Raw genomic sequence first — 25,120 nt, forward strand, 5'->3', positions numbered from 1 at the left:
GTTTGGCTCAATAGATAGTGTCGGCCTGCGGACCGAAGAGTTCTGGGTTTGATTCCAGTCAAGGGCACATACCTTGGTGATAGGCTCCTCCCCAGCCCAGGCCCTGGTCAGGGCGCATACAGGAGGCAATGTGTGTTTCTCTCACATGGATATTTTTCTCTATCTTTCCCTCTTTCTAAAAAATCAATGGAAAAATGTCCCCAGGTGAGGATTAAAAAAATACATTCAATTAAAAATATTAAAAAAAAATTCTTGCGGCACTCCAGTTGAAAATTGTTGGCCTAGAATAAAGACTCTCCAGTAGTATTTTAAGTTTGGAAACTTTGGTTGTATTTTCTGAAATCCAAAGTGATTCCTTGAAGCCCCTCTGAGATAGGTTAAAAAAGAAGCTAAAGGTAAGGTTATATGCCATCAGAGGTGTTCTGTTCTAATTCTGTCCCGAGAGCTTGCCACCATGTTCAGAGAATCCATAAAGTGGAATGAAGGAAGCAGGATGGAGCCATCTCCCGTCCTGCTTACCGTGTGAGACTTTTAAAGAACTGATTCAGATTTGAATGAAAGAACATCTGAATTTTTAATTTTGTTTTTACTTGATTACATATTATAGTCAAGCAGCCATTCCTTGCACTTTTCACTCTTTCTGGGGGTGAAAAACAGTTTTTAAATAAAAATAATCTCCCCATACCAAAAAAACTTTTTCTAATACAGTTTTCAGTACAATAGGAAAGAATACAGGTTGTACAGTTGCTGTGAACTGATCACAGAAAGAACTTTGGCTTTATCTTTTTCAAACATTGGAAGGAGCGATTGTAAAGGTAGCACATAATACCTTTGACATTGTGGAGAGTGCTATCTTACTCAATTTTATATCCTGTGGGCCCAGGAAGAGTTTCATGCAGTTCAGTCAAGAGCTTGTTAAGTGCAAGTGTTCATTATTGATCTGGTCTTTGACTTTTTGGTGTGAAAGGTAGAATCACATGATTTTAGAGCAAAAAGGGTTTTGAGATTATATTGTGACGTCTCCATATTTTATAGATGAGGAAACTAAGACCAGAGAGTTGATCTGCTGTATGCCAGGTCACTGGTTAGTAGCAGCTCCAGGATAGGTACTCTGGTCTTCTCATCTTTATATCTGCAATCTTCCCACAGTCCTATTTTGTCCATCCTTAGGTTAAGGCTATCTTTGAAATTTAGGTTTTGTATATTATGGGCTATAGATTTCAACTTGCTATTATTACAGATTTGCTGTGTTTTTCAGTAAACTTCATTTTGAAATTAGGATCCTCATTTTTTTCAGTGACCACTTTTAAGAATTGGCATTACCTCTTCCCTATTTTGCTGGTTTGATAGGTAATTGAAATCTCAATCTCTGCCTTTAATAATGGTGAAAATTAAGAAGCTTTTTGCCATGTGGGACAGAACCATAATCTGAAATAGTTCCACTTGATAATAGAATATATGAAAAGTATTTCCTTTTCAGGCGTTCCAGAAGTAGAGAGAGAGACAGAAGTCGAGAGCGAAGAAGATCTCGAAGTCGAGACAGGAGACGCTCGAGGAGTAGAAGCCGGGGCCGACGATCCCGATCCTCCAGTCCGGGCAATAAAAGCAAGAAAGCTGAGAATAGGTAATGCTACCATTGGGCTGTATCTGTCATGCTAGTTGGGAACTGACTGTCTTCCCTCTTCCTTGTATTTAAAAAAGAAATCTTTAGATCCTGGCCAGGTAGCTCAGTTGGTTAGGTTGTCATCCTGATAGACCAAGGTTGCGGGTTCTATCCCCAGTAGGTAACATCCAAGAGCAATGAACGCATAAATCAGGGGAACAACAAGTCCATGTCTCTCCCTCTCCCTCCCTCCTCCTCCCCCTCCCCCTCCCCCTGCTTCTCTCTAAAATAAATAAATAAATTTTTAAAAACTTTAAAAATAATTACTGAATTTGACTCCTACCATGAACTGTTGGCAGAATTTTGTTTTAAAGCTTATAATTCAATTGGAAAATACTAGACTAACACACATAATGCATTGTTTTATTATTTAATAACAATGGTCAAATACATTTTATAAACATCTCTGGAACTATGTTTTTTCTTTGAAATTATTTTCTTAGCATTTTTGACATTGACAAATGTGAAATAGTATGCATTGCTGAATTGCTGTTCAGATGGGTGAACTTTGTATAATTTAAATGTACATATTTCAGTTTGAGATAGTATGTCTGTTAAACATAGTATGTTTAACTCTTTATATTATCTTGTTAGTGATTTATTCTTTGCCTATTATTGTTTCTAATGTGGTTCATAGGATAGTTGATATATAGTCTTGTATCTGTTTTATGTATAGTCTTTATATTAATCATGACATTTCCTATGTCATTTATTTTAGTTAGAAAATTTTATTTTTATTTTACCAAAGTCCGTGTAATAAAACTGGAAAAAAGTGTATATGGGTTGCATTCTCCCTGGGAGTACGTCCATGCCTGCCTTCCCTCTCAGGCATGCATCTCCTAAACTTTAAGGGCCCAATGAGAGTTGTAACCAGGGAGCAGTGGGCAATGACTGGGCTAACTTCCTGAATCTGTCTCCAAGGCCCCCTTTTCTCTGACTTTGCAGTGAGCCACAGCAGCCCTGCCTAGGTTATTCTTTCCTATAACATTTCTAGAGAGCTGAAGCAGCCCTGCCTAGGCTCTCTCCTGTTGCTGCTTCTATCCTAAGCCCTTGTCTCACATCCTTAGCTTTAATAAACTTACTCTGACTAACCATACAACAAAAACTAAAACAAAAGTGTGTGTGTGAGTGTGTGTGTAAATTCATAAAAGTGAATAAAATATGAACATGCAGTTTATTAAATAATGATAAAGCAACATCCATGTAATCATCGCCAAGGTCAGGAAATAGAACATTGTCAGAAGCCCTCCACATCCCTTCTGTAACTGAGGTCTCTATTTTCTTGGATAAAACCAATTCTGACATTTGTGCTAGTAATTTCTTTGTATTTCTTTATAGTTTTACCACCTGTATTTTTATCTGAAAAAAGAGTAGTTTTGATGTATGTGTTTTACATGAATGAGTCATGTATTCTTTTGTGTCTTTGCTCAATGTTATTTGAGACTCATCTTTGTTGCTTATAACAGTAGTACATTTTCATTGCTGAATGCAATCTGTGATATAAATATACCACAATTTATCCTTTCTACTTAGATCGATGTTTGGGTTGCTTTAACTTTTTGGTTATTATGAACATTTTTGTATATTAATACTGGTATACATTTGCATGAGTTTCCTAGGGTGTATATCTAGGAGTGAAATTACATGATCGTAGAATAAGCATAGCATTATTTTTACTAGGTAATCCCAAATGCTTTCCAAAGAGTATTGTTAATTACTAGAGGCCCACTGCACGAAGAAATTCGTGCAATAGGCCTTCCTTCCCTTGGCTTGCAGCACCGGTTTTCCTTTGGCACCCAGGACCCAGGCCTTTGCTCCAACCGGAGTCTGCTGCCTTTGCTGCAGACTGACTCCAGCCAGAGTCTGCCTTCTTCTTCTTTGCTGCAGTCTCTGGAGTCTGCAGTCTTTGTCTTTGCTGAGGGGCTGGAGTGCCGCTCCTGTAGATCCCCTCGTCCCCCACCCTCCCTCTCATAGCAAGCGTCCTGCCCCGCCCAGCCAATCTGTGCCTGGAGCAGTTGGGCGGCTGCCATATTTGTCTTTCTAATTTGCATATTACCTCCTGATTGGCTGGTGGGCGTAGTGGAGGTATGGTCAATTTACATGTTTGTCTATTATTAGATAAGATACTTACACCAGCAGTGTATGAGAATTGTGTTGCTCTATACCAGTGGTTCTCAACCTTTCTAATGCCTCGACCCTTTAATACAGTTCCTCATGTTGTGGTGACCCCCAACCATAAAATTATCTTCGTTGCTACTTCATAACTGGAATTTTGCTACTGTTAATGAATCGTAATGTAATTATCTGTGTTTTCCGATAGTCTTAGGCGACCCTGCTAGCGGTTCTCGACCTGTGGGTAGCAACCCACAGATTGAGAACCACTGCTGTAGAGCCTAAGACCATCGGAAAACACAGATATTTTTTTACATTACGATTCATTAACAGTAGCAAAATTCCAGTTATGAAGTAGCAACGAAGATAATTTTATGGTTGGGGTCACCACAACATGAGGAACTGTATTAAAGGGTTGCGGCATTAGAAAGGTTGAGAACCACTGCTCTATACCCTGACAATGTTTGGTATTGTCAGTCCTTTAAATTAAAAAAATATTTTAAAATAGTTTATTGATTTAAAAGAGAGAGGGAGAGAGAGAGAAAAACATCCATGTGATAACTCAACATCTATCAGCTGCCTTCTGCATGTCCCCTACCGGGGATTGGGCCTGAAACCTGGGCATGTGCCCTGACGCCAAATCCAACTGGCCACCTCCTGGTGCAAGGGCGAAGCCCAACTAACTGAGCCACACTGGCCAGGGCTGTCCTTTAAATTTTTTGTTAATTGAGTAGGCATGTAATAACAGTATCATTGTGGTTTTAATTTGCATTTCTGGCATTACTAATGAGATTGAACTTTCATATGTTTATTGGTTATTCAGATCTCTTTTCTGAAGTACTTGTTTACATCTTTACTTATTTTCCTATTGGGTAGTTTCTCTCTTTAAACAGATTTATAGGAGGTTTTTTTTTGTGTGTTTTTAAAAATATATATTTTATTGATTTTTTACAGAGAGGAAGGGAGAGGGATAGAAAGCTAGAAACATCGATGAGAGAGAAACATCGACCAGCTGCCTCCTGCACACCCCCTACTGGGGATGTGCCCGCAACCAACGTACATGCCCTTGACCGGAATCGAACCTGGGACCTTTCAGTCCGCAGACCGACACTCTATCCACTGAGCAAAACCGGTTTTGGCTATAGGAGGTTTTTGGTTTCGTTTTTAGACATCCTGTATAGTTGTTTTTTGTCAATTATATGAGTGGCAAATATATTTTCTTACTCTGGTTTGTTGTTTCACTCTGTAATGATTTTTTAAAAAATGTGTTTTCACCGATTTTTTAGAGAGAGAGGAAGGGAGAGGGGAAAGGAAACATTGATGTGAGAGCAGAACATTGATGGGTTGCCATCTGCATGTCCCTCACTGGGGTTCGAGCCTGCAACCCTTTTAGAAGTTTATGCCCTGGCCGGTGGTCTCAGTGGTTAGAGCATCGACCCTTGCATTGAAGGGTTGCCGGTTCGATTCCCAGGCAGTACCTGGGTTGCAGGTTTGATCCCCGGCTCTCATTGGGACTCCTGCGGGAGGCAACCATTGTTTTTCTCACATCGATTTCTTTCTTTTCCTTTCTCTCTCCCCCTCCTTATCTTCTATTCTATCTGAAAATCAATGGGAAAATGATCCTGAGGTAAGGATTAACAAAAAAATAAAATAGAAGTTTATACTAGAGAATATCTTGTTTATCTCTGAATATTTTCATCAAACCTGAAGCATTTCTAGGTACTTTAAAAAGCACTGATCATAAAGGGGCAAAAAAGACCAACCAATTTGATTACATTAAAATTATTATTATTATTATTGCTATTTTTAATCTTATAGGATGTTAATGTCTTGATATGTTTCTCTATTTGTTAACTTTTATCCCTCCAATTTAAATTTTGTAGTTTTTATATATGTCCTGTTTTTATTTGTAATTAGTGTCTTAGCATTAATTTTTTATTATATTTCCAAGGTATTTATTAATGGAATATAAAAATGCATGTGAGTCTTGGAAGTTTATTTCTTACCTAAAAAAGTAAAATACAAATCTATAAAAGTATTTTAAAATGAATGTTCCCAAGCACATATAGATGATGGGGTTTTTCTCTCTTTCTTTTTAGAAGGTCTAGGTCCAAAGAGAAAACAGATAGTGGAGAAAGTTCTAAAGAGAAGAAAAAAGACAAAGATGACAAGGAAGATGAAAAAGAAAAAGATGCTGGCGTATGTTTACTAGCATAAATAATTATATAATGTAAACTTGTTTTTACGATGACAAATTCTTATTTAGTTTTTAATGCTCTCTTTTATTTTGAAATAACTAACATATATAAGATAAACAGATAAAATAGTACTTGTTTCCATGAGAAAAATTTTTCTGAAAAAGTTGCATATCTATACATATCTGTGTTTGCTTACAAACTATGATCATACCATATGCAGCATTTTGTATCTTTTGTATACTTTAAAATTATAAATTAATTTATCAATATATAAGATCTCAAGAATAATAAGCAGCCCTACCAGTTTGTATTTTTGAAATACAAGCATTATATAACCATATTATAAGATATTTGGAAAGTTCAGAAATAATTCTCTGTAATCTCAGGTGCCCAAAACACCGTCACATTATAATTATGTAATATCTTCTTTGACTGTTCTTTATACATGCTGCGTTTCCATACCTATCTATGGTAGCAACTTATGTAACATTTTGATATACATATAATGTTTAATCTTTAAGTCGCTGATTATGTGGTGATTTGCTGTCTCTTAAGAGTATTATTAATAATCTTGATAATGGCTTTAGAATGGCTGTTTCTAGGAAACTTAGATCTAAAGGCTAAAAGACTAAAACTTCTTAATCATGTTGATAAATAGCTTTTATGTACTCAATAATTTATAATAGAAAATTTTGCTTTTCATGGAGGCAATCTTGTAGGAGTTTAGATGATTTAAAGTTGAGAATAACTAGTAACTAGGGAACTTTGGTAAGTCATGTAGTTTTTACTTTGAGGAAGAAGTTGAATTCATGTGTGCATATTACTTATATCTAAAATGAGATCAATTTATGGTGTTTGAAATCTGTCTACTTTATTAGTTGAAAATGCTTAAAAAAATGGATAAACCCAGGTATTTCTTGATTTTTTTTAGAAAGAGAGGAAGGGAAGGGGATAGAGAGATAGAAACGTTGATGAGAGAGAAATAATGACCTTCTGCCTCCTGCACACCCCTGCTGGGTATTGAGCCCGAAACCCTAGCATGTGCCCTGACCAGGAATACAACTGTGGCCTCCCGATTCATGGGTTGATGTTCAGTCACTAAGCCACACCAGCAGGGTGAAGATGCTTTTTTTACTATTTCATTTTGTGGGTATATTCTTGGAGATATTTAAAAGATGTGTGATCTTAATCTGGTCTAAATATAGGAGTTTGTATGTACATCTGTTTTTTTCTTTTTTTATATACTTTGGGAAAATACTTGGAATATCACCTAGAGTAAAATCGTTTATCCTTGCTTTCCTTTATCTCCTGTTTTCCTCCCAAGAACTTTGACCAAAATAAGCTGGAAGAAGAAATGAGAAAGCGGAAAGAAAGAGTAGAAAAATGGCGAGAAGAACAACGCAAAAAGGCCATGGAAAACATAGGGGAACTGAAAAAGGAAATTGAAGAGATGAAACAAGGGAAAAAATGGAGTTTAGAGGATGACGATGGTATATTCATTTGTTACAATAATAAACTATATAATAATTCATGTATAGTATTCTAGAAGTATGTGAATATAATATTGGTATTTTTAAGACCATTTTTTTATTGTGGAAAAATATATAATCTATATATATAAAAGCCTAAGCGACTGTTATGAGCGGTCACTATGATGCGCACTGACCACCAGGGGGCAGACGCTTAATGCAGGAGCTGCCACCTGATGGTCAGTGCGCACCCACAGCCAGCCTCCCATGACTGGCCAACCTCCTGCAGTCCCTCTCCCCAGCCAGCCAGCCCTGGTCGCATTTTTTAAGTGTACAGTTCATGGGATTAAGTACATTCACAGTCTTGTGCTACCATCACCACTGTCCATTCCCAGAACTTTTTCTTCATCCCAAACAGAAACTCTGTTCCCATTAAACAGTAATTATCCCCATCCCTGGTAACTTCTATTCTGCTGCTATGAATTTGCCTATTCTAGGTACCTCATAAAAGTGGAATCATATATTTGTCCTTTTGTAACTGGCTTATTTTACTTAGCATAGTATCTTCAAGGTTCATCTATATTGTAGCATGTATCAGAATTCCATTCCTTTTTATGGCTTAATAGTACTCTATGTTATATAAATATATGTGTTTATGCCATATTTTGTTTACCTACTTATCTGTTAGGTATATGGGTTGTTTACACCTTTTGGCTATTGTGAATAAAATTCCTGTTATTATTGGTATGCAAGTAACTGAGTCCCTGCTTTTCAGTTCTATATACCTAAAACTGGAATTGCTGAATTCATGAGGAGGTTTTAAATGTCCCTTTTAATATTATGTTAAATTTAGAATTGTAAAGTAGTGTTTATTAAGGATCACTGATTTTACTTTAGAGTGGAGAGTTGGGTGCTTAAGGGCAAGTAAATAGCTTTTTATTACAAATAAGAATGTTAGTAATAAGGGTAAATTAAGGACATGGTTTCAGATTTCTCCTTTGACTTTTTAATGACTTAAAACAGAAACATTTCCCCTCCATATGTGATTTTGACTTTTTAATAAAGGAAGAATGTGGAATTTTATAGGAAATGGAATTTTGCTCCTTTTTTTTTTTTTTTTTTTTAAGAAAAATTCCTTTAAAATTCTCATTTTCTCTGGAAGTTCCATAGAATGGTTTAAAAATATAAATGGGCCCGGCCAGTTTTGCTCAGTGTTTGAGCATTGACCTATGAACTAGGAGGTCACAGTTCGATTCCCGGTCAGGGCACATGCTTAGTTGTGGGCTTGATCCCCAATAGGGGTTGTGTAGGAGGCAGCTGATTGATGTTTTAGTCTCTCTCTTTCTCTTCCCCCCTGAAATCCATAAAAATGTATTTTAAAGAAAGGATAAATGGATTGTATCTTTGATGATGTCTTAGTTATGTAAAAAAGATTAGGTTTGTCTTGAATTAAGAATGTTATTTTTTCTTTCTGTGCTTTAAAGAAAGGTAATTGAAAGGAAAATAAGTAAACTTATTTAACAGATAAAGTTTTTAGTTTGGCTTCTAGTAGTGTAATTGTAAGAATTAATACTGGAAATTCATTTTTAGGCATAATTTTTTGCCTCTTCAACTTAATAATTTGTAATTTATTATAATTTTTTTCTTTTATTATTCAGAACTAATACATGCTCGGTTTAAAAACTTTGAAGTATATTTGAACTGCAGTGTGCCTGGTCAACTGGAAAGGAGGGTGTTTGGGTAGTGAGAGAACAGGTCAGAATGGTGGGGTGTGGTCTGCTGTGAAGAATTTCCTTTTGAAGCACATGTACAAAGAAAGTGTATTCTGATAATTTAGATGATGAAGATGACCCTGCAGAAGCCGAGAAGGAAGGAAATGAAATGGAGGGTGAGGAGTTAGATCCATTAGACGCTTACATGGAAGAAGTGAAAGAGGAAGTAAAAAAGTTTAATATGAGAAGTGTAAAAGGTGGTGGGGGAAATGAAAAGGTATGGAATTCTATTTTTAAAGATTTCTATTCCTAGTTGGATAACTTGGTTTCATTGTTGCACTGACATATTGCTGACTTGAATGACTTTATAATGCTTTTGTTTCCTCTCCCATCTGGTACTTTTTCTAAGTACCAGAGATGATAGTGAATTTTTAACTGTAAATTTTCTTGTTTCAAAAGCATTGCTACCATCATCTTTGTTCAGTTTCTATGCTTACTTGTTGCCTTCTTAATAGGTCCTCTCCAGACTTCTCCAGCATTTTCATCTTTCATACTCCCATCCCCTAGTCTATTTTTCTTTTTTAAGTAGCATTTATTACCTTTTCTCAAGTTAATATAATTTGGTTTTTTATCACGTCTATTATTTGTCCCCTATCTCTTCTAAAATAAAGCTCCTCAGGAGCAGTGCCCTTTACCTGTTTTATTAATTTCTCCCTAAGCTCCCCGAACAGTGTCTTGCTTGTTGAATGAGTGAAAAGTACCTTTTAATAGTATTTTAAAAATAAATTATATTGCATAATAACTGTATATAAAATTATATATTATACAATAAACTACTTATATACAGGGTGGACAAATATAGGTTTACAGTTGTGAGTATGTGAAACAGAGTTAATAAAGCTATTGTAATAATCATAACCTACATGTCTTTCCATACGAACAACTGTAATCCTACCTTTGCCCACCCCGTGTTAATGTATTATAAAATACATTGTGATAGATTGCATTGTAAGATTTAAATGAGAAAGCAGACCACTTTTTTGTCTTTAAGTTGCTGCTAATAACTAACTACATTTGATTTATAAATTATGGCAGTTATTGTGTTTCAGTTGGCAATAGTGTGTTGAAGGCATGGGGAGGTGAGGACTGGGTGGGAATGGGGGGGGGTCAATGGGGGAAAAGGGAGATATCTGTAATACTTTCAACAATAAAGATAAATTTAAAAAATTTTCAGTTTTTCAAAATATTTTATATTCCTTTTTTATTTTAGAAGTCTGGGCCAACGGTCACAAAAGTTGTCACTGTTGTGACAACCAAAAAAGCAGTAGTGGATTCTGATAAGAAGAAAGGGGAGCTGATGGAGAATGACCAGGATGCCATGGAGGTAATTCTTCATTAATTTTCACTTTTTCATGATGCTACCTTAGGCCCTGGTTGGGGAGCTTAGTTGATTAGAGTGTTGTCCTGATATGCCAGTCAGGGCACAATCAGGAATCAACTAACAAATTCATAAGTAAGTGGAATAACAAATTGGTATTTCTCTCTTTCCCTCTCTTTCAAATCAGTTGAAAAAAATAAAGTGCCCAAAGTGATGCTACCCTAGAAGTATTTACTAGGAATCAATGATGATGTACTTTTCAATTATGCAAACTATTATTAGGAAGTCTTGCCATTCTTCACAATATTATAGCCGAATATTCAGTTGGTAGAACAATCTAACATCTATGCCCTTTTGCTGTATGCCCATTTGTTGTTAATCCTCACTCGAGGATATTTTCCCATTGATTTTTTTAAATTAAGAGTGGAAGGGAGAGGGAGAGACAGAGAAACATCGATGTGAGAGAGACACGTTGATTGGTTGCCTCCTGCACGTGCCAGGACCAGGGCCTGCCCTTGACAGGAATCGAACCTGGGACCCTTCAGTTCGCAGGCTGACATTCTATCCACTTAGCCAAACCGGCCAGGGCTGTATGCACATTTTTGATTGTCTTACATTTCATTAGCTCCCCTCGGACATATAGTAGGGAGAGAAGAAATGAAGTGACAGAATGAAATTTCTTCCTATTAACATCCATTGTTAAGATTTAGTATTTAGGGAACTGTAGCAAAACATCATTAAAGCCGTATTAGAATTATTTTATTTATTTTTATTGGTTATGATTGTAGAGGAAGAGGACGTGGGGGGGAGAGAAACATTGATTTGTTGTTCTCTGTATTGATGCCCTCATTGGTTGATTCTTGTGTGTCCTGACTGAGGATCAAACCCACAACCTTGGCAAATTGGGATGATGCTCAAACTGACCTACCCGGCCAGGGCGAGAATTATTTTGTTATTTTAGCTTTATGTTGTTAATGCAAATTTGTATAAGAAAAAGAAAAACTAAATTGAAAAATTCAGAAATTTAAAAAGTAAAAGCCAAAGATTATTTTTTAGGAGAGGATGATTTTCTTTTTAATTTAATTTTTCCCCATCACCATTTATTCCCCCCTCCCCGCCCCCCCCATAACTCTTCCACCACGGACCTCCTCTAACCCTCCCACCTTACCCCTGTGCTAGGAGAAGAGGATTTTAAAAGCTAGGAATATTGATTGCCATAAATAGAAAATAGAAATGGATTTAGCTTTTAACTTATTTTTTTTTTAATTATAGTATTCTTCAGAGGAGGAAGAAGTTGATCTTCAGACAGCCCTCACAGGCTATCAGACAAAACAGAGAAAGCTTCTAGAGCCAGTAGATCATGGGAAGATTGAATATGAACCATTCAGAAAAAACTTTTATGTTGAAGTTCCAGAACTAGCAAAAATGACTCAAGAAGGTAAAATTCTTTTATATGTTGCTTATTGTGGGAACAGAAGAGGATACGCTTCTCTTTGTCTGGGAGGAATGTGGATAGGCCTGTGAGTTGATGTATGAATAGGGGGAGTTGTCCGATTTACCTGGGGAAGTGAAAGAGGGAACTAGAAGGTGAGAAGTCATTCTAGAGCAGCGTCGGTGGTCCGGGAGGTCCGAAAGGTTGGCGACTGCTGTTCTGGAGAGAGGGTAAATCATCTGCAGAAATTCAGAGTTGTGAAGAGTCAGTGTGTGTTTGGAAGTATTTAAAGAATGAGAATCCAAGTTGTGGCTCAGTTAGTTGGATGTCCTCTCATGCACTGAAAAATTGCTGGTTCGATTCCCAGTCAGGGCACATGGCTGGATTGCAGGCTCCATCCCCGGTACTGGATGTGCAGGAGGCAGCTGATTGATGTTTTTCTCTCTCTGCCTCTTCCTCTCTCTCTCAAAATCAATGAAAAATCTTTTTTTTTTTAATGAGCAAAAATTAGTTTGACTCGTGTAGTTGAGAATTTTAGGGTTGAAAATACTCTTCAGGTGAAATTAGCAAATAATATATTGTTAGCTCTTGAGATTGGGGAGTTAGGAACCAATGTGCATCTGTAATATTGGTAGAATAAGGATAATCTGGGCAACTCCTGCTTGGAGAAGACAATTGTATTACTTGTCAATCATTGTTTTTTTATTACTTTGCAATTTAAGATAAAATAAAAGCCAAATTGTAGAAATTGGGATATTTCCTTTCATCCTTTGTTGGTTGCAACCAGTAATTGCTTTAACTGTCTCTGTCTCTCTGAGCTATTCAGTGCTTTGTCCAATAGCTTTTCTATGGAGTAATCTGTGTTAACACTAGGAAAGGAATTGGAGATTCTTAATCTTACCATGGCTAATTGAAAAATATAAGGCACTAATAGTAGAACAATAATTAAGAGTTTTTAATCTGGATTTTGTTTTGTAGAGGTGAATGTCTTTCGGTTGGAAATGGAGGGCATTATTGTCAAGGGAAAAGGTTGCCCCAAACCAATTAAATCTTGGGTTCAGTGTGGAATTTCCATGAAGATCTTAAATTCTCTAAAAAAGTAAGTGGTTAGTGGTTATCCACATTTTCAAAGTTTTCTACTCAAAAGTAGCCTTTTCACACAAATATCTCCCTTGGTTGCATTTTTACTCAATAGAAAAACAATTTTTTCTTAAACAACTTTATTGAGATAATTTGCATAATAACAAAATGACTCTTTAGTATATTATTGGGGTTATGCAATCATCACCATAAGCTAATTTTAAACATTTTCATCATCCCCAAAAGAGATCTGTATCCATTAGTCTTCTTGTTCCTTCACCCTAGGCAACCACTAATCTTTTGTCTCCATAGATTTGCCTATTCTGGACATTTTATATAAATGGGAGCATACCAGTATAGTCTTTTGTGACTGGCTACTTCCACTTAACCTATTTTCAAAGTTCAACCATGATATACAGTGTCTCAGGACTGTATTCCTTTTTGCCAAATAATATTTTATTGTAGGAATATACCACATTTTAGAAAACCTTTTTCTCCTGGAATTTTTAGAGCCCAAGAGATCTCAACTTTTACCTTGTCTTCATTTGGTTTTCTTTTTAAGGCATGGCTATGAAAAACCCACACCAATCCAAACTCAGGCAATTCCTGCTATAATGTCTGGACGAGACTTGATTGGCATTGCCAAGACCGGAAGCGGAAAGACTATTGCTTTTCTGTTGCCCATGTTTAGACACATCATGGATCAGAGGTCATTAGAAGAAGGAGAGGGGCCAATAGGTACAATTCTTTCCTATTAAACTATTTATTCAGATAACTATTTTGTTGTCAGTTAATCAGAAAGACCTGATACTTGATATTCTTAATTATAACAATAAAGATATCTTTATGTACATTTTCTTTATAAATTTGGCACTTTGGGGCTGATTTCCCCTTACCAGCAGGTGGAGTGAGAATCTTCAGAGCTCTGGAGTGACATCTCAGAAGTACAAAAACAGCCTCTCCTGGCACAGCTCAATTTTTAAACTCTGACTCGGCAGGTAGACTCCTCATGCATCTATCTGTTTATTTATGTTGAGGTTTGTTCTTAGCCCCGTATCAGTGGATTTATAAACTCAACATAGAGGATTATAAAGAAACATGTTTCCCCTTTTTTGGCCTTAAAAGGCTATAGTGCCAGCATTTCATTTAGGATTTGGTCTTCATATTCAGATTTCTTGATTCATTTGGCAGACATCTTTTCTGCAAATTTGAATAGGGTTTTGGAAGGTTGTTACGAGCTCCTCTTGGAAATTTAGGGCGCAGTATATTTTTCTTCTATCTGTGTCCCTCAGACCAAGGTTGTTTCTGGAAACCGGGGAATGGCTCTGCAGCACAGTGAGTCACTTGATTATCTTTGCTCTGTGATTTGCAGTTGTGAATGATTTGCATTCTTTTCCACCCAGTATTTTCTTGGTGGTTGAGTAGGCATTTAACTGATTTATCTTCCTATAGCATGTTCTTAAGTCTACTTAAAGTAATTCTTCGTCACAATCTTTACTATTATAAAGCTTCTAAAATAGGGTTTTTGGAAGCGAATAAAAAAATTAAAACAAAAATTAGACTGAGATCTAAACTTTATTACAGAGGTTAAATATAGCACTTTAACGCATAGCCTCTTAAAGAGAGTGATTTGGTGGTTAGGCTTTTGACTTATTTATCTTTTCAGCTGTCATCATGACTCCAACTCGAGAACTGGCTTTACAAATTACTAAAGAATGTAAGAAGTTTTCGAAGACCTTGGGACTTAGAGTGGTCTGTGTTTATGGAGGAACAGGAATCAGTGAGCAGGTAGTTATAAAAGGAACATTCAGTTTTTTTCATTCCTAAATTGAATGATTTAATAACATAAAAGTGATTTTTTTGTGTGTTTTGTATAGTGATTGCTTCTAAAATCTTAAAGAATGAAGTGTGAAAACAATACAATGAATTGTTATATTTTGGAATTTTTAAGTCCTTCTTATACTTTAGCCTTCCCATTTCTCCTCTTCTTTCTTTGCTCAAGAAAGGCAGATATTTTTTCTGTTTTAGAGATAAGGAAATGTTCAGAAAGGTTAAGTAAGGTGACCAAAGTCTTTAGGTTAACAAGATGTGGTTTGACCAAGAACCTAAGTCTTCTGATTCCTGGACAGTATTTATTTTCTCTAATTTATGTGACATCTTTGAAAGGTGGGATGCATTAATATCAGAGTTTTAGCTGAATTCTTAAGTGATTTCAGAAAGAATTATTTAAAAATACATTTACTCACTCTCTTTAGTTTGGCATTTCTCCAGGTCTCTTCTAAAGAGTAATAGTCATTGGATATTTTAAATAGAAGAAGGAAAAAACTGGGTTTGTTCTATGGTCAAATAAGTTTTGTAAATGTTGTATTGTACAAAGTTAAAACATGTTTCTTTCCTGCAAGACTCTTTGTCTTTAATACGTAAATATACTATATTGTAATGCTAGAAGAATGGGGTTAAATGGCATTTTTTAAAATTTATTTAACCACAAAACCCTGTTCTTAGGTTCTAGAACATACTTTGGGAATATTTGCTTCTGTTATCCCAATGCTATTTTAAACACTTGATCTTAGTTTTCAAAGTTTATCTTTGTGTGTGTGTGTGTTTTTTTTTTTGTGTGTGTTTTTTTACCACAGTATAGTAAGAAATACATTTAAAGATAACCTTGTACATGCACGCATAGTATATTTATAAAGAAGTCAAACAAAAGTTTTGTAATGTCTAACACATTCTGATATTTTTCACTCTATTTCATTTTCAAAATGCTGTTTGTGTGTATTGATTTCATGATTCACTAATGGAAACAATTCATTTTAAAAACATTGATCTTATATGTAATCGCTTTATTTACTGCTATCTCATGTTCTTTTTGGTTTTGAGGGACTGTGTCAAATTATAATTGGTAAAAAAATCTCTGATTTTCATTGATTTTGAAGTTATATAATCCAAAAAGGAGAAAACATGAATTCTCCTTTTTGGATTATATACATATTAGCAGTACTCCAGCATTTCAGTATATTAAGTAGGAAGCTTCGGATTCTTCTAATCAGACCTCAGCTTCTTACACTATGGAGTTGTGCCAAGGAACCTGGAAGTATTCTCAAATCTCTTTAAATAAGCACTAGTTATAAATAGACTATAAGAGTTCATATTTTTTTATTAGATTGCTGAACTGAAAAGAGGTGCTGAAATTATTGTTTGTACACCTGGTCGAATGATTGACATGTTAGCAGCTAACAGTGGTAAGTTGGGTATTTTTTTCTCTTTTCTCCTTTTTGGATTATATACATTTTTGTTAAATCACAGCAGAAACAAGAAACCATCAAAGGGTTTCTACATAACTTCTTAAAGCTGTAATATCTTAAAATTTGTATTGTAACAAGCTTATTGTTGTAAGTGTTCATAATATTTTTGCAATTTAAGTGAAAATTTCTTTTTAGAACTAACTGATGTTTTTAGCACTTAACATGGATTCTTAATCCAAGTTTAGCCTAATTTTCCTTTTAAAAGGAAGAGGAACTATCTCTTTTTTCATTACAAAATTTAGATATTTTTTTCTCCACAGGTGCTAGTATTTTCTTACAATACTGGATCAATTAAGATATTGCAGCTTCAAGAAACTTTATCTTTTGTAAATATTGCATGTTTTTAGCTCAAATGTTGTGCTTTGTTCAATTATTCCCTGTCAAAACTGTTACTAAACTGTTGACATTATTTAACTTCTGTGGAGAAAGGCCCTTCAAGATTTATAGAACTGGGCTTCCGAGACTTAAACCATCAAAGGTAGGTAATTTAATGCTGTTCCCAACCTTACAAAATTACTTGGGGCTGCAGATTTTGGTATGGAATACTTAAATATTAGAAAACATTTATTTGGACTCAATTCTATTTTTTGAAGAAAATACTTTCAAAGGTTTTTGTTGCAGTAGTTAGTATATATATAATAGAGTATAAAAACCCAAATAGTGCATGTTTCTAATAGCATTCTGCTTGAATTTCTGTATCTATTTAATTCTAATACTATATGAAGTTGACAAAGTGACATTGAAATTGTACAGCATATGAAAGTTTTTGGTTGGATGTTGAAATAATCCCTTGTTTTTTCTCAATGCTGCATTAAGTCTCCTCCTGAAATTCATCTTGATTAATTTTACCTTTTTCCCTTATCTATCCTTTCAGTTTATATTTAATAACTGCTTGCCAGGTGATTGATTCAACAATTGATAGAAGTGCTTGTGTTAATTGCTTAGAAAGGGTTTCCTGTGTATGTATGTAATTTTTACTAGCTAAGAAGCCTGTCACATTTCTTTAAACCCGTGGGAGAATGTAATAAAATTGGATTTTTTAATCTATATATTAAAAAACATATCCATGTAATACATTTGGTATTTAGTTTTCATGTAATGTGATAGTTACCTAATTGTGTTGCATAGCTTCTCATTAATGTTTTGACATGCCCATTAGAAGTTTCTGACTAATGGAAGTAGGTTATAAGGTAATATAAAGAGAGGTTTTCTGCATTTGGAATAGTTAGCACTGGCATTTGCTTTCCACACATACGCTGTAATCTCTAATATGTTTTTTCCTAGGTGATGCTGTCAGATAATGGCTGATGTGGCTCGATGCTTCATCTCAGTCTTAGTTTTATGATGTGTTTTGGAGAGGGCTGTTTTCTGAATTTTACAGGTTCTTCAGGCCCTATGATGGTATGCAAGAGAAGAGTTTGACAAATAAAGGGCCTCATATACCCATTGTCAGAAAGTATTTGCCATTAGTTAAGACATTGTAGACCAAAATTTCTTTTCACTGTTTAAAGATACCTAACTTACCCCTCTGGTTAAGTCAGGCATTTTAGTTCCCTTTACAGTTTTGTAATGTTCTTGGTAGCCATAAAATGAATTGTGACTGATTTTTAGTTTTCTTTTTGTCTTTTTTTCACCTCCCCTTATTTTAGGTCGGGTCACAAATCTTCGAAGAGTGACATATGTTGTTTTAGATGAAGCAGACAGAATGTTCGATATGGGTTTTGAACCACAGGTAATCATTCAATTCCGTAGAGTTTTGAACTATAAAATAAACCATGTAACAACTATGAGACTGTAATTTTTGTAAGGTTTTAAAAATTCTCGCATTTCTGCTATGTGGGTTGGGGACATAAGAAATTGAAATAGGTATTTATGTTTTTAATTCTTTATATAACTCATTCAAGAGGTGTTCATGCAGGCTTTACTTAGCCATCTAAACCATAATTGGTAAAATTAGAATTGGAATGCTAATAAAAGAAATTTAAGCTTTCATATTTCATATTTAGTAGTTTTTAATGTCCAAATACATTGCTTTAATTCTTGCTTTTAATTACCTAAGTGATCTAGATAGCACATATTTAAATTCTCCAGTTGTAAAAACTGATGCCCAAAGCATTTGCCTAGCTTAGACTACCTGACACATGCTATTTGCTCAAACATAAATTTCAGTGCTATAAACTTAGAACAATACATGTTAAAAGATGGTAGAAAATTTTCTTAACAAGAGTAATGTTTGCCCTAGCCAGTTTGGTTCAGCGGATAGAGTGTCGGCCTGCGAACTGAAAGGTCACAGATTTGATTACAGTCATGGGCACATATCTGGTTGGGATGTGTGTAGGAGGCAACCAATTGATGTGTCTCTCTCACATGGATGTTTCTCTCTCTCTCTCTCTCCCTCTCCCTTCCCCTCTCTTTAAAAATCAATGGAAAGCCGAAACCGGTTTGGCTCAGTGGATAGAGTGTCGGCCTGTGGACTCAAGGGTCCCAGGTTCAATTCCGGTCAAGGGCATGTACCTTGGTTGCAGGCACATCCCCAGTAGGGGGTGTGCAAGAGGCAGCTGATCAATGTTTCTCTCTCATCGATGTTTCTAACTCTCCCTCTCTGTAAAAAATCAATAAAATATATTAAAAAAAAATCAATGGAAAAATATCCTTGGGGAAGAATTAACAAAACAAAAAAAAGGAGGGGGTGGAGAAGAGCAACGTGAGTTGCTAAAGTTTATTTATGAGAGAGAGAAACATCAATTTATTGCTCCACTTATTTATTAATTCATTGATTGATTCTTGTATGTGCGCCTAGGGTGGATCAAGCCCATAACTTTGGTGTATATGGAATGGTCTAACCAATGGCTGCCTGCCCAGCCTGGGCCAAAAAAATTTTTTTTTTAAATCACACACTGCAGTAATAGAAATGGGGCTTAGGAAGGGATAAGATTAAAATTATATTCTGTCTTTTCAATTATTCATGTATTCTCCAAAAATGTATTGCCTGTTATATGATAGTGTATGTAGTGTGTTTAGAATTAAGGACCACATTCTAAATGAGATATAGAGGAGTGCAAAAGTGAGTAAAGAGGATACGGTAACACTTGAGCCATGTGAAATATAGTTAAAGGGGTGAAGAAATTTAGCTTGGAGTAGAGGACTTAGTAGCATTCTTTACAGGTTTGTTTTTTGTTTTTTTTCCCAAGGGAAGGAGGACAGTAAATGCCTCTGGACAACCAGTAGTCTTTAACTGAAAGCACTGGCATGTGGGTGGAGGATATTTCAGATTGGGCAGGAGTGAAGCCAGGGAGACCTGTTAGGAGACAGTTGAAGTAATCCAGATGAGAGGTGGTTGAGGTTTGGGCCAGGAACTCAGGATTTATGTTGTAAATGCAAGTGCCTTGTCTAGGACTGTCCCTTTCTCAGATTTTCTTCGGAGTGAAAATGTGATCCTAAAATTCTTTATATTCTTGTCATGACCTTCATTCACCCTTCCTATTTCTAACCACTCACCACTACCTACCTTGAAACTATCATGTGTTTTTTTTTTTAAATTAAAAAAATTTTTTTTGTTTGTTTTTTGTTTATCTTCACCCAGAGATATTTTTTCCATTAATTTTTAGAGAGACTGGAAGGGAAGGGAGAGAGAGAGAGAGAAACATTGATGTGAGAGAGACACATTGATTGGTTGCCTCCTGCATGCACTCTGACTGAGGTCCAGGAATGAACCTGCAACCGAGGTACATGCCCTTGACTGGGAATCGAACCTGAGACCCTTCTGTGTCTGGGCCAATGCTCTAACCACTGAGAACACCGACCAGAGCAAAAAAAGTTTTTTTAATGCTCACCCAAGGATATGTTTATTGATTTTAGAGAGGAAGGTAGAGGAGGAGAGGGAGAGAAACACTGATAAGAGAGAGAAAGAAACATCTGTTGGTTGCTTCCTGTACATACCCTGACCAGGGATCAAACCTGCAGCCTGGGTATGTGTCCTAACTGAGAATTGAACCCGAGACCCTTTGGTGCACAAGATGACGCTCCAACCTACTGAACCACACTGGCCAGGGCTTTTTTTTTTTCCCTTAAAAAACTTTTTTTTAATTAAAAAATATACCTTTTTTATTGATTTCAGAGAGAAAGGGGGAGGGAGAGATAGAAACATCAATGGTTCAAGAGAATCATTGATTGGCTGCCTCCTGCACACCCTCTACTGGGGATTGAGCCCGCAACCCAGATATGTGCCCTTGACCGGAATCAAACCCGGGACCCTTCAGTCTGAAGGCCATTGCTCTATCTGCTGAGCCAAACTGGCTAGGGCCGTTTTTGTTTTTTTCTTTCTTGTTTATACTAGTCATTACTAGAATCCTAGGACTTTTTTTTTTTTTATTGAGGTATTATATGTGTACATATCTTACCATTACCCCCCCCCCCCCATCCTAGGACTTCTTGATTCCTCCAGTGCTCTATAGACACTGAGGCAATTGTTGCCTGTAGCCCATCCACTCAACAATATGTTCATTTTTTTAAATATGTTTTATTGATTTTTTACAGAGAAGAAAGGAGAGGGATAGAGAGTTAGAAACATCGATGAGAGAGAAACATCAATCGCTGCCTCTTGCAAACCCCCTACTGGGGATGTGCCCGCAGCCAAGGTACATGCCCTTGACCGGAATCGAACCTGGGACCCTTGAGTCCGCAGGCCGACGCTCTATCCACTGAGCCAAACCCGTTAGGGCAATATGTTCATTTTCATTGTTCTATTTCATTCTGTAGTTTTTATCACCATTTGACACATAATATACTTACCTGTCTACCTTATTAGAATATAAGCTCCATGAAGACAAGTTTTTGTGTATTTTCATTGCCTATTCAAACATTTAGAAAATGCCTGGCACATAATGGTTGCTCAGTAAAAACGTGTTGAATAAATGAAGGTAAATAGTAATATTAATCATAGCAGCACAATTTATAATAGCTAAGATTTGGAAATAGCCTAAATGTCCATCAGCAGATGAGTGGATTAAAAAACTGTGGTACATCTACACAATGGAATACTATGCCCCTAAAAAAAGAAGGAACTTTTACCATTTGCAACAGCATGGATGAAACTGGAAAGCATTATGCTAAGCGAAATAAGCCAGTTGGAGAAAGATAAATATCACATGATCTCACTCATATGTGGGATATAATGATCAACATAATTGGCTGAACAAGAATAGATCAAGAGACAAATGGTAGGGGAGCGGGGAGGTTAGAGAGCAACCAAAGGACTTGTATGCATGCATATTAGCATAACCAATGGACACAGGCACTGAGGCGGTGGGGGCTTGCCCGTGGTGGGAATGGCTTGGGGGTAAGGGTCTGTGGTTGGCAAACTTCGGCTCACGAGCCACATGCGGCTCTTTGGCCCCTTAAGTGTGGCTCTTCCACAAAATACCATGGCCTGGGAGAGTCTATTTTGAAGTGGTGTTAGAAGAAATTTAGCTGAAACCGGTTTGGCGCAGTGGATAGAGCGTCAGCCTGCGGACTGAAAGGTCCTGGGTTCGATTCTGGTCAAGGGCATGTACCTTGGTTGCAGGCACATCCCCAGTAGGAGGTGTGCAGGAGGCAGCTGATGGATGTTTCTCATCGATGTTTCTAACTCTATCTCTCTCCCTTCTTCTCTGTAAAAAATCAATAAAATATATTAAAAAAAAAAAGTTTAAGTTTAAAAAATTTGGCTCTCAAAAGAAATTTCTATCGTTGTACTGTTGATATTTTGCTCTGTTGACTAATGAGTTTGCTGACCACTGAGTTGGGGAAAAAGACATATATAAAACATTAGACAATAAATAATAATAAAAAAGTAATGTTAAATGGAGAATGATTAGATCCTAGATACAGTTTGAAAATTGAGACTCTTGAATTTGTTAATGGATTGGTTGTGTGATGAGAAAGAAAGAGGGTAGTCAAAGATGGCTCCTAGATTTTTGGCTTAAACATGTGGATGACTAGAATTGCTATTTCTTGAAAGAGGGAAATTATGAGAGGAACAAATAATGGGGTAAAATAAATTGTTGAATTCTAAGGTAAGAAGTTTAAAAGTCATTGACTAGATGTTCTCAAAAGTTCCTTCTACTTGGTTTTAATATCATGATTTTTAGCGACTACCATATTGACTTATGTTTTCTCAGGTCATGCGTATTGTGGATAATGTCCGCCCTGACCGACAGACAGTTATGTTTTCAGCTACTTTCCCCAGAGCTATGGAGGCTTTGGCTCGCAGAATCCTGAGTAAACCCATTGAAGTGCAGGTTGGAGGCAGGAGTGTGGTTTGCTCGGATGTGGAGCAACAAGTGGTGGGTATAATCCTTACGAAATCCCCAATGTGGGAACCTTTTGGGATCACTGTTTGTGAGGTAGTTAGATTATTTCTAAAAATAAACAGCATACATCAACTGCAGGCTTTTAATATTTTACCAGATACACTTGAATATGTGCTTTTCCATGGAACTGACTGTTTTACGATGCTCTTGTAGTTTCTTCCACCAGAAGTGGACTGGTAGGTGGAAATGTCATGTAGCTATCTTATTCTTTGGTTAATAGGATGTGAGGTTAAGAGGCAGAGAGAACAGATGATCATTTGTCCACATTTGCAAGCCTCTTATTCTTTGTAAGTTAACAATTTTTTTGGTCTTACTGGTTTACTAATTCAAATCAAAATTTTTCTAATCCTTCCTAATGATTTAGGTGTTGTCATTTATTATTTGCCACAAAGCAAGTATTTTGGTTTATGAGATGTATTTGTGTTTTTATTCCATTACCTTGGTACATTTGGTGTTTTCAGATTGTGATTGAAGAAGAAAAGAAATTCTTGAAGTTACTTGAGCTTCTGGGCCATTATCAGGAATCTGGATCTGTTATTATATTTGTGGATAAGCAGGAACATGCTGATGGTCTTCTGAAAGATTTGATGAGAGCATCTTATCCTTGCATGTCTCTTCATGGAGGTAATGTTTAAGGAAATTGTTAAATACTTGGCCAAGTATTGTGCTGTGTTCTGAATGGTAATATTTACTTTGTATTTTTAATTTAAAACTAAATTTTATATCATCTAGCTCAGTTTAATCACAACAGCACTATCCTATATACTAAAGAGGTAATATACAAATTGATCCTCACACCCTCACAAGTTGGCTGCCCATGACCAGGCTGGCAGGGGGTTTAGTGAGGGATGACCAAACGACTGAATAGCAGGCTGCGTGAGGTGACCAGGCTGGCGAGGGGGGGCATTTGGGGTGACCAGGCCAGTGGCGGGGGCAGTTGGGGGCGACTAGGGCAGCAGTGGGAGGGCAGTTGGAGGCGACCAGGCCGGCAGGGGGAGGGTGTGCAGTTGGGGGTGACCAGGCTGGCGGGGGGGGGGGGGCAGTGAGGGGTGACTAGGCTGGCATGGGGGCAGTTGGGGGCGACCAGGCCAGCAGTGGGGGGCAGTTAGGGGCGACCAGGCCAGCAAGGGGGGGGGCAGTAAGGGGTGACCAGGCAGGCAGACAGGTGAGCAATTAGGAGCCAGCAGTCCAGGATTGTGAGAGGGATCCAGAATTGTGAGAGGGATCCCGGATTGGAGAGGGTGCAGGCTGGGCTGAGGGCTCCCCCCTCCATGCATGAGTTTCATGCACCGGGCCTCTAGTCATTAATATTAATCCATTATTGAGTTAAAATAATACATTGGTTTGACCAAATTCTCTAGCCATTAATCAGATAAGGAGGAATTGAAATTAAGAATTTCTGATTCATGTTTTATTTTTTTCATTGTATCATATTACTTAGCGGTTTTCATGATTCAAATTAGAGCTTTAATTGACATTATAAAGTAACATTTTATTTGTACTGTCACCATTGTTAAGTATATTGGGACTTACATATGTGGGAATCTTGTTTTTTAAACAGGGTATCAACTTGATTTGATCCATATTTCAAACTCAGTCTTTTTTGTAATGGGCGGCATTTTTTAAAAAAATATATATATTTTATTGATTTTTTACAGAGAGGAAGGGAGAGAGATAGAGAGTTAGAAACATCGATGAGAGAGATACATTGATCAGCTGCCTCCTACACAGCCCCCACTGGGGATGTGCCCGCAACCAAGGTACATGCCCTTGACCGGAATCGAACCCGGGACCTTTCAGTCCGCAGGCCGACGCTCTATCCACTGAGCCAAACCGGTTTCGGACGGGCGGCATTTTTATGCATAATTCAGTATAGCGCTCTTTTCTGGTCCTGAGTTTGTCCTGAATTTTTTATTCTCTTTCTTGTTACTAAAACTGTATTTCTTTGCTTTTTTCTATTCCTCGCCGGAGGATATATTTTCCATTGATTCCTAGAGAGAGTGGAAGGGAGACACATTGGTTGGCCTCCCGCATGAGCCCCTACCAGGGCTGGGGAACATGCAGCCAAGGGAATCGAACATGCTAGCAACCTGCCAAGGCAGTAACACTCTTCTACTCAGGTTTTGACTTCCTACCTGGCTGCCCAGGCTCCTCCTCCTCCCAAGTTTAAAATAAATAAATAAATAAAAGAGAATCCTGAATAATCTTCAACCCAATATCATTATATTCTTCCACATACCAACTTTTTTCCAGTTTCTGTCTGCTTTTAGTCACTCTGGTGCCTTCAGGTAGTTGTTCTTTATATTTTGTCCAGAATTTATAGTTGTTATCTGCAGTAGAGTTGGTCCTAAAAGAGCTTCTACATGAATGAAAATGTGTGTGTTTTATATAAATGAGGAAATGTTTCCCATAAATCCCTAT

General features: G+C 36.8%; 1 protein-coding gene across 3 annotated transcripts in view; it reads left to right on the plus strand.

The window, feature by feature from the left end:
• DDX46 (DEAD-box helicase 46) overlaps positions 1–25,120 on the plus strand; it is a 49,648-nt gene that overhangs the window by 1,441 nt on the left and 23,087 nt on the right. For 2 of the 3 annotated variants that reach the window (XM_028148219.2, XM_028148224.2), the window contains exons 3-15: positions 1,481–1,624; positions 5,875–5,974; positions 7,298–7,463; positions 9,280–9,431; positions 10,425–10,538; positions 11,805–11,970; positions 12,943–13,063; positions 13,607–13,782; positions 14,711–14,832; positions 16,208–16,286; positions 17,999–18,081; positions 22,508–22,672; positions 23,161–23,323. In XM_028148219.2, coding sequence (XP_028004020.1) covers positions 1,481–1,624; positions 5,875–5,974; positions 7,298–7,463; positions 9,280–9,431; positions 10,425–10,538; positions 11,805–11,970; positions 12,943–13,063; positions 13,607–13,782; positions 14,711–14,832; positions 16,208–16,286; positions 17,999–18,081; positions 22,508–22,672; positions 23,161–23,323 — 1,751 coding nt within the window. The remainder of the gene's footprint in view (positions 1–1,480; positions 1,625–5,874; positions 5,975–7,297; positions 7,464–9,279; positions 9,432–10,424; positions 10,539–11,804; positions 11,971–12,942; positions 13,064–13,606; positions 13,783–14,710; positions 14,833–16,207; positions 16,287–17,998; positions 18,082–22,507; positions 22,673–23,160; positions 23,324–25,120) is intronic. The other variant, XM_054717847.1, reaches the window with a different exon arrangement.

Source organism: Eptesicus fuscus, chromosome 6, assembly GCF_027574615.1.
Source record: "Eptesicus fuscus isolate TK198812 chromosome 6, DD_ASM_mEF_20220401, whole genome shotgun sequence".
Lineage (NCBI taxonomy): Eukaryota > Metazoa > Chordata > Mammalia > Chiroptera > Vespertilionidae > Eptesicus > Eptesicus fuscus.